We start from the raw sequence: 13,532 nt of genomic DNA, 5'->3' as shown, positions 1-13,532 counted from the left end.
ATAGACATCTGTGTCAGACCTTACCCATGTAGCAACTTTTTCTGGATAACATACAGAAGGAGCAAAAACCTGTAATAAACCAGTACTTTCCTACCAATACGGAAAAGTAAATATTTTATAATATCAAGAATAAGAGTAAGAAAGTATAGGAACTTCTGAATTATGAGCACTTCTGAGAAACAGTAATATAATTTTCTTCCACAATTTATCTTATGCTAGCTAGAAGAGACAAACAGTTATTTATGTCCAAAAGTCTTTAAATTTTACTTGTGGTAGTTTCCATTTTTTTCCTGGATTTTATGTTTGCAGTGTTGATTATGCTTCATTTTCCTTTTACTTATTACACCTACTTTAAAAAACTTATATCTAAATATACAAATTATATCTTCCCTGGAAGTTCAGGTCTTGGATGTTTTCAAAAATCCCTAGAATAATGTGAGCTCCTTTTCAAGAAAAGGCAGGTTACCCTGAATGTTTTAATTTTCAGAGAGGGTTTTGAAGTAATCCAAACATCCCAATAAGCCTTCAGATTTGTACTTCTCCAGTGCTGGAAAAGTATTGGTGTGGTTTATGCTGTTAAGCCCAAAAATCACAATCACCTAAAGAAGAAATCACACTGTAAAACTCTCACCTTAAATGATTACAAGACATCTATGTCATTTTAGTCCTAGTTTAGGTCTAAGAAACACACCTTGTGTTTCCTATCAATGGTATGATTATCCCTGTGTTAGCTCTTTGGGGTTTGGTTCCTCCTTCTGTCTGAAGTACGTAAAACATCTCTTCCAAAGGAGATCCTCTCTGGCATAACAACCAACACAGATTTATGTTGTCACTTAAGGCAACATAAAGTTATTAACTACCCTCAGCTTTGCAAAGTACAGCACAACACTTTCAGTACCACGTCCCCAGGACCAGGTATAGAGCTCCACTGGGACAGATGAAGTTTTCTGTAGGGGCAGGTACCACTTTTGAGTGCTCAGACCTTTGATTTCAGAACAGAAGGACAGCTAAGGTTTTTCAGATATGTATATCTTGTTAGACAGGCTAGTGCCCAGAAAAATCCTAGAGCAGCAGCTGCCCTAAAAGGCAGACTAATGTTTGTAGAACAGTAGAACCTTTTTCTCCATCAAAGAGGGCAAAAGTGGTACAGATGGTGTTGAATTTGCTTGAGGTACTGCTTTTAGAAGTTAAAATCCCACACACATAATGCAGTACAGAAAGATGCAGAAATATACTATTCCCATTGAAGAAAGTAAATGTCCATTTCCTCCTCTTTTGTGCACCCCCAAATTCACTCTGTGGCTGCTATTTTGTATTTGAATATTTGAAGGTGCAAAAATGCTTCTGTCTACACTCCTTGCCTGTCTGCCCATGTACACACTGACATGCAAGTTCTCAGAGGCTGAAATGTAAGCAAGAAGGAAATGGGTATGCATGACAGAAATGGAAAGTTTTCATTTAGGCAGTAGCCAACTCAGAGCTGCACACAGCTTTATTAGTGCAGTCTGAAAACAGGGAGACTTTTTTGCTTTCCATGGCGTGTGTAATTTTAGCTTGGGAGTTATTCAGGGGATGTGGGAAGGAATTGTTTCGAGGACACAAGTTGAAACAGAAAACGGAGATGACTTGGCCTCTCCCACAGGCTCTGCTGCTGCAGGCAGGAGCTCAGCTGGGCTCTCCTGGATGCAAGGCCCTGCTGCAGTGCCACATGGCCAGCGAGAGAATGGAGCCCTTGGTGCTCTATGGTTAACCCTTAAAAACATCTGAGTTTGGGACACAGCAGCTGGAGTGGTGGGTCACTGATGGCTGAGGCCAAAAAGAGGAGGGTGGGCCAGGAGGAGGGATGGCTGTGAAGGGTGGCAGGTGTGAGGAGAGCAAGCTTGCAAGGTGAGGTGGCCGTGGAATGAAGCAAGAATGAGGCGAGATGTCCAAGAGGAGTGGCAGGCAAGAGGAGAAGGAGCCACAGGAGACAAGGTGGCCGTGAGGCAAGGCAGGCAAGAGGCAAGGTGGGAATGAGGCAAGGTCAGCATGAGACAAGGCAGCTGCGAGGTGGGGCAGAGGCAAGAAGACATTGTGAGGCGATGCAGCATGAGACAAGGCAAGGCAGCGCCCGGTGAGGTGCAGCCAGCGGCACCGCTGAAGGGCCCCGTGCGCCGGGGAACGCTTGGGAAGACAAGACACAGGGGGAAACCGACATGAGGAGGAAGCAGCGAGGAAGGAAGAGAGGTGGGGTGGGAGAGGAGCCGGCAGGAAGGTGGGATCCTTAAGGAGAGAGGGGCGGCACCCCGGGGCCGGTCGCCTGCCCGGTGGGCGGCAGGTCCCGAGTCGCCGAGCTTCGCCCCCCGCAGCGAGACGCGAGGAAATCGCCTCTTGATTGCGGAAGTCGGCGGGAAGGGCTCCGGGAGAGTCAGCCCGGGTCAGAATGGCAGCGTGGGAAGCGGCGGCCGCCTCCCCCGCCTCCTCCGCTCCTCCTCAGCCGCGGGCGGGCAGCCCCCCCACCCCACGCCGGTGTCAGGGAGGCGGCTCGGCGGCCGGGGCAGCCCCGAGCGCATGCAGCAGGCGGGCGGCCCGGCACAGGGCTCGGAGCCCGGCGGGGAGCGGGGGCCCCCGGGGCCCGCCGCCGCCACTTCGCTGCTTCGGATACCCCCACCCCAACCCCGCCGTCCCTTCCCCCTTTCCCCTCCCCGCGAGGGATTTTGGCGTTAAAAAGTGTCGGCGATGCTGAGCTATGGAGCAGGATTCGCCCTGTGGACGGCGCTGGCCCTGACCAAGGTGAGCGGCCGGGAGGAGGGGGGCGGTGTAGGGCCGTCCCTCGCAGGTCGCAGGCGAGCCTGGGGGACACGGGCAGGTTCGCCCCGCAGCGGCACAGCGCGGGGACGGGGCTGGGGGCTGAGCCCGGGGTACCGGCGGGTCTCTCAGAGCTCTCCCCGCTCTCCGCAGGCCGCGCCGGAGCAGGCGGCGGGATGCAGCGCCAACCTGACGGAGCGGAGCGTCGCCGGGCAGAGCGTTCGGCTGCGCTGGAGCGCCGCGGGCCGCGCCTGCAACTTCAGCCTGAGCGGGCGCTCCGAGGACGGGGAGGCGGCCGGCTGCCAGCCCGCCCCCGCGGGCAACGGCACCTACGGCTGCACCCTGCGGGACCTGCAGGCCGGCACCTGGTACCACCTGCGCATCGAGCCGCTCGCCGGCGGCGAGGCTCTCAACATCTCCCTGCAGACAGGTGGGGGCGCGGGCGCGGCAGGTGCGCGGGGAGGGACGCCGGGCTTTTCCTTTTCCTCCTCTTGCTTCGGCCGGCTCCAAGAGGAGGAGGAGAGCTATGCATTTACAGCTACTGCAAGTGGATAGTGTTTGCTGAACATAGCAGCCCAGCGCTTGAGTTCTCTTTAGCCCACTGCCAGAAGTTACTCCTGCCGACAGTTAACCCAGCAGGCTTGAAACAAGAAGATGCTGTGAGGATATTAAGTTAAAAAATAAGTTTTTGTCGTAGTAGCCCATAACATCCTTCGTGCTCATGCAAATACATTGTTGTCATAGTTCCTCAGCTGACAGTTTATTTACTGTGTTTAAAATGCAATCTATTTCATAGCAGGTAAGCCTTCTTTAAGGGTAACATACTGTTTCAGCCCGTTTCCATACTTTGGTTCTGTCTAGCCAGAGACTAAAAGTCAGAAAGTAAGGCTGAAACTTCCTTCTTATATGTTTTTCTTGGGTATCACCAGTGAGGTATTATGATATGCAGTTGTGTACAGAGCACTTCCAGTGACACATCCATGACTGGCTGTAAAAATGGTCCAGCAGCCTGACAGAGGGCTGCCAAGGAAAGCCCCCCTTCTGCATTTGTGGGCATGTGAACAATTCAGCTGTGAAGCAATGGATGACATTGAATGACAACAGCTGCAGTGGCACAACTGGCCTCTTTCTAGGCTCTAGTTGTGCTTTGTGAGGATGATAAAATATAACACTGTTCGACCTCTTAAAGGTAGTAGTTCAAGACCCAAAACAAAGATGTCTTAAATAAAGTCCATCATTAAATGCCTCTCTGATTTGCTCCTAAGGTTCATTTTAGAGAGGTACTTAATATTAGTATTGAAGATTACAGCAGCCAAGTACTTCATAATTACCTGTTCAGAGGTGTTGCTTTCTGACGGAACCTTTTTCCTGCATTAACCATACAAATGCACTAAATATTCTCCATTAATTTTCTGTGGTAACTCAAGTTTAAAAAAATCCATTGACAAGTCTGCTGGTGTCATAGCTGTACACTAAGCACAAGTCATGTCGGTAAAAATGAGTAATAGTTTCTATGCAGACAGTGATTTAAATTTGTTGTGCATCATGCTGATTGTGTTTAATATTGATATTGATGACTTGTAATGTGAAAATTGGAATAATTGATCAACCATTATCAGAGAGGCAGGTATAAATCACCATAATTTCTGTATAGTAAAGTTCTATTATTGAACACTTGCATAGAAGGTGAGAAGATACCACTTTAGAGCACATTTTGATTAATGCTGTACCATTAACACAGAAGCTTGTACATGCCATTTATGACTTTTTTTATCACTGAATAGATTTTTCCAGGCTCTATGATGAAAGTGATTGGAAAGAGCTGATCATTAGAATCATATTATGTAGCTGATATCAAAGTGAAAAGTCTGATAAAAGTTTAAGTTGAAATACTGATAATTGGTATACCATAGTTTAAATGAGGTTTACATTTGGATTTTGGATAGCAGAGATCAGTCAAAAGCATGAAATAAAAATCGAGGAGCCATGAATGTTTCCTGCAGAGAGATGCTGAGATTGCTCTGTGGTTCTTTGCTTTCCTTGAGTTGAATTGCTTGATGGTGTTCAAAATACACAATTAGCCCCAATTTTTTTTTCCTAAAGAATTTTTCTAAATTATGCCTGTGAACAACCCATGTTGTATTGTCCATACTGAACTTTTCAATGCAGAATGAGGGAGGATTATTCCTCTTATGTTTCCACTAGGGGCAGCATTTTAAACCAGTTTCATGGAAGCTCTTTTTCACCTGTTCTTTGTAACTTAATGACAGTAGTTTTAGTTTACTATCTAGTAAGCCTGAATGTCCATAGGCATGTGTTCCTGGAAATTGTCCTGTGAATATGGATGTATAAGCAGTCTTTCCATCCATATTGTAAACAAAATTTCTGCCAATTTCACTGGCAGTGGAACTGAGTTATCATGGGCCATCTAAAACCACAACGTCTGACCTTGGTCAGTGATGTTCCCTTCCTGAGCTCTTTTTCTAAGGAAGATGGGCTAAGCTGTCCAATGAAGGTGCTTTCTCCACTGGTTATCAAAGAAGGCTAGGTTAAACCAGAAAGCTGAAGTGTAGTTGGTTGAAATGAAAGAAATCCCATCTCATGTGTTTTATTTTTGCAAAATGATGTTTGAACATCTGTATTGTCTTGACAAAATAAATACACATGAGAAAGTGTGAGAAAGTTACAGGTTTGTTTGTATACCTAGATCACAAACTACCTTTTTGCTCATATTCAATCCTGTAAAAATCTTTGTGTGCCAGTTCTGAGTTTAGTTTTCATGAAGTTTCTTATACAAAGTACTGGAGTAGCTAAGCACATAAAATCCAAAACATTTGGTTAAATTTTGAGTGTGATCTTTTCTGACGGGGAACTCATGGTGAAAGCAATGAATAATGCATGCCACAGTTGCAGTGGTAATGTAAAAGGTTGGAGAGGACCATATTGGCCTTTTGAGTATATAATGTCACATTAAAATCATGGTCTATGTTGTTTGCAAGTTTCATAGTCTGATTGAATAATTGTGCAGCTCGAGAAGATTCCATAAACTCTCAAGTAACACCAGATTCCCTTGTGAATCTTTTCTTGGAGAAGCAGCTTCTATTTCACTTGTGGACACATAGATCTTAAGTCTAATGATGTATGAAATAGTGGTACAAGAATCCACACTAATCCTCTAAAGTGACTTTTTTTACTCAAGAAATTTTGGTCTGAGGGTTGTAAATTTAAAACAACAAGTATTTAATCCTGTAGAGCAGAACTAAAATAGGTCATCCAAAATGATGGAAAATCTAGTCACATATGCACTTCATAAGCCATGTATACATAGGCATGGAAATGCACACAGTGGGGACATTTGTGCTATTTTGGTAGAATAGGAAAGGAAGAAAAAGCTGATAACACATTTATCAGCTCTTAACTACAGATAAATTTTCCACTGCAAAACTGAGATTACAGATGTCAGTAGGCACAAGTATGCATATTTACTTCATATTAATATTTACAATTTGTTGGGGTTTTTCTAAGTTATTTATATATATGCAAATTAAAGAGCACATAAAACCATACAACTAGTCAGCATGCTGCTGACATTGTAAAGCTGGGATATGCACCTGTCAGTCCTTTCATGTCATATTGTTTTCTCAATAAAACTATTTCTGTGATTAAGAATTGATGTACTGCAAAAGATGGTAGGATTTTGTCTTTCCCAATTATAAGTAAGATACATTTTAAGTTCTCAAATCTCCAAATGTCTGTGCACAGTATAACTATATTTCAGTGAATGATTAGGTCTAGGTAAAAATAGTAGTATATTAATAGATCCTAAATTACAGTTAAATTTATAAATTTCAATTCAGAATTGAAATGCAGATTTGAGATACTGGTCTAGAGAGCTATGGAATACAATTTTGCAACTACCCCACTTTCAACTATGTCTTCTAAAATAGACTTATAAATGCCATTTTCAGAATCTTAGTCTACAAAAATATTGCAGTGCTGTATTATGTTACTATCCAATTCAAGCCTCCTGTACAGAGAGTGCTATAAATAATTTTTTGTTAGAAAATCCATTAAATATTTGAATGAAAAGAAGATAAAATTCTGTCTTCCAAGACACAACTGTTAGAGTGGTTTTTCATTGCAACATGTAACTCTTTAAGTGCCAGAAGCATACCCAGGCCATGTGTTCACTCCTGTAAATTTGAAGTTATTTGGGACAGATTTGATTTATTAGCTGTCTGTAGGAAAAACATGTGACATGGCTCTAACTATAGGCTGTATAATCCTATCATCTGTAATCATGTAATGGTTGTGATCATCATTTCAAAGGCAGAGTACCAGAAGAAAATAAATAACCGTATTATAAAGGTTCTCTAAGTCGTGTATCATCCCAAAGAAATGGATATTTGTGCTTAGTAAAGACAATGAAATCAACCCTCTTTACTTAATCTTCAGAAAAGTCTTTATGAAGTAGGTTACTGTTTTATGAGGAGGGAAAGGTAGGAAAAAATATGGTAGGAAGATAACTGAGACTAGCAGGAATTCCCCGTTACTAAGTCCTGGGCTCATTCCTCCCAGCTGTTTTTGTTTTCTCCTGCATAAGGCAGGTGTGTTTCTGTGCTTACAGGCTGTATCTGGGAGTCGTGTCACTGGAGTTTGACATAGCCGTATCTGTAAATTGGATCTGCAGCAGCTGTGCAGAGAAAGCATATCCTCTTCCCCAGAAGTGAAAATGGAGTTGCAATATAATTCCAAGACCATTAAGTCTCTGGAAGATGCCTTTGTAGACCAGGGGACGTTAATTTGTATAGTGTCAAATGGTATAAAAATATCTTGATAAAAAGATTTTATTTCTGTGATATATCGGTGTTGTACCATTGCCAACAGAGAATTGTCTAACAATGTAAATGGTTTTTTAAGTGTTTGTTTCCATCCAGGGTTCTTTCAGCCCAGGCACTTCCCAGTCTCATTGTTCCTTTGTTCTAGCGGATGTACAAAGCACTGAGTGTTTTGTTTTCTGGACCAGATAGATTAGATAAAGTCTGAATTTCTGAACTTCACCTTCTAGGCACGCAACTTTCTTCTTTGCTCATGCACCTTAGAAGACAGATTACCCAGGACAGTAAAAGTGCTTCTAAAAATGCAGATATCTTTTTTGTCAAATTTGGCAAATAATACAGATGACAATGGTGATTACTTTTGCAGGACTAAAGAACAGTCGACCTTGTCCTAAGTTAGTCAGAAAGGGTTAAACTTCTTGATAGTTATCATGACTCTTCTCTCAATGTCAGTCAAATTAAAACTTTTTCAGTTGGCTGTGCATCTGACCATATATAGTGCTGGAATTTATTTCTGACTTCCAAAGTCTGACCTTTCGGATTAGAACAATTGCCTTCAAGGAACAAGATTATACCCCCACTATTCACTTTTGCCAACATAATAGTCTTTACTGGCTTAGTATATATTATAGGTGGAGCTGGTAGTCAAGCCTATTGTTAAGATTTCCTGACACTTTTCATTAAAGCCTCATGTTTCAGTTGCTGTAACTGGGTGAAGTTTTAACTATTTGGCCTGAAGTTTGATGTGCTTGGTCTTTAATGTTACTTTCTTCTTTTTCAGATTTAAGCAGACTTACTTTGGCCTTTAAGAAAGCGGTCAAGAAAAGATAGTTACTTTTATTGATTGATTTTGTAAATCAATTTGTTTAGTTTTCATCTCTTTTTCTGAAGAGCACTAACATCTTTGTGGTCCAAAGGAATAATTTGAATTTAAGCAGAGACCTAGGTTCAAAGGGACACAGTGCTTTCCGAGCCACAGAGAGGTTGAGTTGGAGGGGACCTCTGGAGGTCATCTGGTCCAAGCACCTGGCTCAAGCAGGGCCACCTGGATCTGGTTGCCCAGGACCATGTCCAGTCAGTTTTTGATTGTTTCCGAGGAAGGAGATGCTTCCTTGACATTCCTAATGTATTTGATTGACAAAGTATGCCACCAAAACATGGCACTACTCTGTTCTCAGCAGAGCTTTGTAGGAAGTGATTAAACCTTCCACATCATCCAGAATTTGAAGAAAAAGCAGCTTGAAGGCTGCTAAGGCTCTCCTACTTACGTATTTGTAGGTGGGAGGTAGGTTCAACTTCATCCTTGCAGCCTTTACATTGCATTTTTAACTTATGTGATTGACATTGTTATGTCTTCTTTGTTCAGGGAAACAAGCAGCAATGACTGTATTGGAAAAATAGTCTGGGTCTTCTGTATTTGAGATGCTGTTCATACAGAGACCACAGTTCTCAGCCTGGATGCACCTTGCACTCCTGGTCTGATGCTAGGAAAGAGTAGCACAGAGTGTACTCTTGTGGTAGGCAAATTTATTCCTAAATTGTTGGGAAACTTTAACATCACAACTTATGAAGGCTCGATTTCACTGCTTTGGGTTGTTTCATCATATCTTCTTGATAAGCATTTGCTTAACCTTACTGGAAGACATAAATGTCAATACCATAGTACATCAACATGGAGTACATTTTATGTGGTTTGCATGAAGTCTTGTGAGTGAGGAAACCTGGAGTATAAAATCAACCAGATTCTTTAGGTTTGGTCAATTTCTCTTTCCTTTAGAGTGTATCTTATTTCACAGGTGATTTTACTGGAGAGTTTCTTAATAAACAACATAATGAATGTTGAGAGTTTCAGAGAAGTAAGCCCAATATTAGTTCCTTAGGGTATATCCAATGTACTGTTTGGGTGTTTTTTAATTTTTATGAACAGAACTACAGCAGAGGAGAAGCATGTTGTATCAGAATCTGTTTGAAGTTGTTGAAGGTAATACTAAAAACAAAAGATTATTGCCCTTAAAATTGTATAAATGCTCATACCCTGAACAGACAAAGTGTTTAGGGTGAGTGCTAGGAAATGAAAGCTGTTGCTGCCATCTATAAAGCTACAGTACACTGAGGCACTGAGTATAATTTACTGGGTTTACATGTTTGCTATTTCTTACTAAAGTTGTTACAATTTTACTATCAGCAGATTTCCAAGTTTGCAATATATGTCCACAGTGGAAGTGTTTTGCTATGTGCATGTCTGTGTGAGTGTGTGCAAATACATACAAGTAATATTTCTGAATTCTTCAAGACTCTCTTGTAGACTGGCTTCAATGTACAATGTTTATAAATAGAAAGAAAAAGCTTTTTGAAAAGTATTGGCAGCATGATGATGATAAAGGGAGAGTTTTGGAAGATTTCTTGTGCTGCTGTGTAAAATTTCAGACAATCCCAAAGCAAGAAAGGGTTTATGTTTTCTGGGGTTTTTTTTCCTAACTGCAGATCCCTTGCCACCGTCTCGTTTGGAAATTATTAAGGAAAAAACTACACTCACAAGCTTGCAGGTTCAATGGGATCCTTCCTCAGGAAAGGTGGACATGTACAACCTAGTATTACTTGATCGTGATAATAAAAAGATACAAGAAGTCTCCATACCAGGAAGAATTTCAAAAACAGAAAATACATTTTCCAGTCTCATTCCTGGGAATAAATACATCATTGTCCTCAGTGCCATTGCTGGAAATAAGACTACCCCAGAACTTCATATAAGTGGATCCACTGGTAGGACTTTTCCTGTAGTTCATCTAAATAAACCACTTACAGTATTCTGTACTTCTGCATTTTGAAATTAACAATTTGGTATAATTCTTCTACATGGTGCTATAAATATATATATATATATATGTATATATATACATATACATATATATTTATGAATTATCTATTATTTCTACTTATTTATAAGTAGAAATAAATATGAATCTCTGACTGACATAAAGAATTGTTTGCTAAGAATAGAGTCTCATTTTTATTGTATATTTGGGGTTGGGTTTTCAGTAACCCTGAAGAAACCTAACATATTCCAAGATTAAATCTATTAAAAATTGCTGAAATGGTAGAGATAACCATTAGGCCTTAAGCATGTGTCCTTTTTATACCAACAGTGCCATCTCCTGTGAAAAATATTCAGGTCAGTGTCAAGACAGACACTATCCACGTTTCGTGGTCTCCTGGCTCTGGACATGTGGATCATTACAGGCTGCTGTTGCTGGATAATCGTGTGCCAGTTCATGAGATTCACCAGGAAGGCTCCCTTACCTCCTACACCTTTTTAGGACTTACAGCAGGCCACCTGTATAACCTCTCTATCATAACCCAGGCTGCAGGATTGGAGAGCAGCAGTTTTCAAACAATCAGGACAGGTATGATTTCAGAATTCACCACAACAAAACAAGATGTTAAGGCCATAACCTAATGGCATTATAGGACATATTTCAGAATAATATGTGATTTGTGTTCCAAGTTAGAGACACCATAAGCTTATTTAATTCCCTAAGTTACCACTGCAACAACTTAGAGGCTGAAATGAAAGTAGGAAAAGTGTGAAAGGGAAGCAGAAAAAAAAATGTAAAGTCGGTTAAGAATTGTAATATCAAATGGTGGTTTGGGTTCTTTGGGGTTTTTGTTTGCCTATTTGGTGGGTTTGATATGGGTTTTTGGGGATTATCAAGATTTTTTTCGTTTCACAAAGAAATACTGATTCAAAGAACTAGAGTTACAGAAATTTTTTTTAGGAACATTTTTCGGGCTGGAGTTCTGTGGTCATAGAGATAATGATAAGATGACATCCTACTGCAGTCCAATAGTTAAAACACTTGTGTAGGGAAAAAAAGGGTCATGCCTTTGCTCTCCTTAATTTCTGGGAAGAGTAAGATGCAATTTCTTTTACAGAAATCTTATCAAATGTGGTGGTTTTGCATGGGAGGCATTTAGGGAAGTGATTTTGGAAAGTGATGTGCGCTGTGACCAGTCTTCACTGTTCAGCAAAATCATTCATACTCCATTTCATATAACTATTCAAAATCAAAACTTAACTATGGGAGTTTGGGAGGCAGCAGGTCTTATATGTTTTGTGGTAGTTATATTTTATTCTCTTTCTTTTCTTTTTTTAGCCCCAGCTGAAGTCTTAGATTTGATGGTGACTAACGATGGCAGTTTAGATGCTTTAAAAGTTAAGTGGAGAAGACCTTCAGGATACCTCAATTTCTATAATATCACTCTATCTCATCTTGGATCAGTTAAAGAAGTCAAAAGTGTGCAGCCACCAGTCACAGAGACACAGTTTGACAGGCTGACTCCAGGACGTCTGTATCAGGTTACTGCCCGCACAATCAGTGGTGAGCTGTTCACCGATCGGAGGGCAGCTGGGAGGACATGTAAGTCTTCTGCTTCAGTAAGAACATTGTAACTAATTTTTGCCTACACTGGCCTTGTAGCAAATCATTGTAAGAGACAAAATTATTTGGATTCCAGGCAAAATGAGATTAAGAGCACAATACTTTTCAGGAATACCCCCTGCTGACTCTGTGGCAACAGTTAATCTGAGGGCCAAAAGCAGCTCCCGCATATCTTGGGAGCAGGCAACAGTGGTGAATTTTTTTTGGACCTTTTAGTTGAGTGAGTCTGTTATAAAACTGTTGCATACTACTGCACTTTGACCAAATTTGTTGTCTTGAATTCAGCTCAGCATACCACATAAACTGATTTACATTATGGGGAAGTGCGCATGTAGTCAAATTATTAACAGTCTTTAAAGTAATTTTGCAAGGTCTAGTCTTGTTCCTTCTTCCAGACAAATCCAGAAACCGAAAAAGATTACGTCTCAGATTTCTTTGCTATAAAGAGTGTGGATTAACAAAGGCATGTGGCAGCTGAGATAGAGCTGAGTTATGAGTTTTTTATCTTCTTTCAGAAGTAATAATTTTCTTTCAGGTATCTTTTGTATGAGTTCTGAACCTGAAAAATTGAAAAATCCTTCATCATTCTCCTACAGCATTACTGACCCTAGAGGTGTGTCATCTCTTCCACACCAGCCTAGCCTGAGCAAAAGTTAGATGGTAAAAAATAAGGTCAAACTCAGTGAAGAATGCATACATAAATTTCTAGTAGACTCAGAGCCCAAAGGGAGAAAATGTGTGTGTAGGAGAGCAGATTATTTGTTTTAGTACATATCTGTTGTCTACAATTAAACATCTCATGTGAAAATCACATCCTTGACATACCTGGCTGATACCCCATTCTCAGTGCAGGCTGGAAGAGCCCTAGAAGTCTTTCATGTCCAGAAGGTACAAAGCTGGACTGGTTTATATGCATGTCTGTTTTTTTTGTTTAGCCTACCATTAAAGTCCTGTAAGATTACCATTTCAATCTAAAGGGAGAACTTCAGGATCTCATTTAACAGCACTGATCCCCAGCTTTGTGACCTAGACCCCGTGCTTTCAAAGTTTGGGATTACAAATCCTATTTCCAAGGACGATGATCATAAGCAATTCCTTCCTTTATCACAGACATCAAGAGTTTTGAAAACAGTGACTCCAGCAGAAGCTTTGTGGAGCAGAGATAAATTCATAAGTCCAGACTGATAGGTCTACAGATGCTGAAGGGATTAGGCTCTTGGGGTCCCTCTGTAATTCATAGAGAGAGCAAGGTCCCCAAGAACATAATACACATTGCTGTGTATTGAGAGGGTGCAGCAGAACCAGGCTGTATGTTTAGTAAGAAATACAGACATCTCAGAGGCTGAAACTTTGTGCCATTAGGGTATAATGATGCCCAGTCAGCCTGACAAGGCTGAACTTTATCTGTTGTGATGTAAGTTCATCTGTGCTTCCTAATAATACACTGTGTGCTTTTATCCACTCACTC

The 13,532-nt window shown here is 41.2% G+C and overlaps 1 protein-coding gene across 2 annotated transcripts in view; it reads left to right on the top strand.

Moving 5' to 3' along the window:
* PTPRB (protein tyrosine phosphatase receptor type B) overlaps window positions 1-13,532 on the top strand; it is a 62,647-nt gene that overhangs the window by 12,513 nt on the left and 36,602 nt on the right. The window contains exons 1-5 of one of the 2 annotated variants that reach the window (XM_054273186.1): window positions 2,695-2,772; window positions 2,941-3,217; window positions 10,110-10,388; window positions 10,772-11,029; window positions 11,780-12,043. In XM_054273186.1, the coding sequence (XP_054129161.1) occupies window positions 2,719-2,772; window positions 2,941-3,217; window positions 10,110-10,388; window positions 10,772-11,029; window positions 11,780-12,043 (1,132 nt within the window). In that variant the 5' untranslated portion in view covers window positions 2,695-2,718. Of the gene's footprint in view, window positions 1-2,694; window positions 2,773-2,940; window positions 3,218-10,109; window positions 10,389-10,771; window positions 11,030-11,779; window positions 12,044-13,532 lie in introns of those variants that run through there. The other variant, XM_054273194.1, reaches the window with a different exon arrangement.

The sequence above is a fragment of the Melozone crissalis genome, unplaced genomic scaffold (assembly GCF_028551555.1).
Source record: "Melozone crissalis strain CALT ecotype California unplaced genomic scaffold, PUWL_Pcris_2 ptg000004l_1, whole genome shotgun sequence".
Classification (NCBI taxonomy): Eukaryota; Metazoa; Chordata; class Aves; order Passeriformes; family Passerellidae; genus Melozone; species Melozone crissalis.
This window is presented reverse-complemented; position numbering and strand designations above follow the sequence as displayed.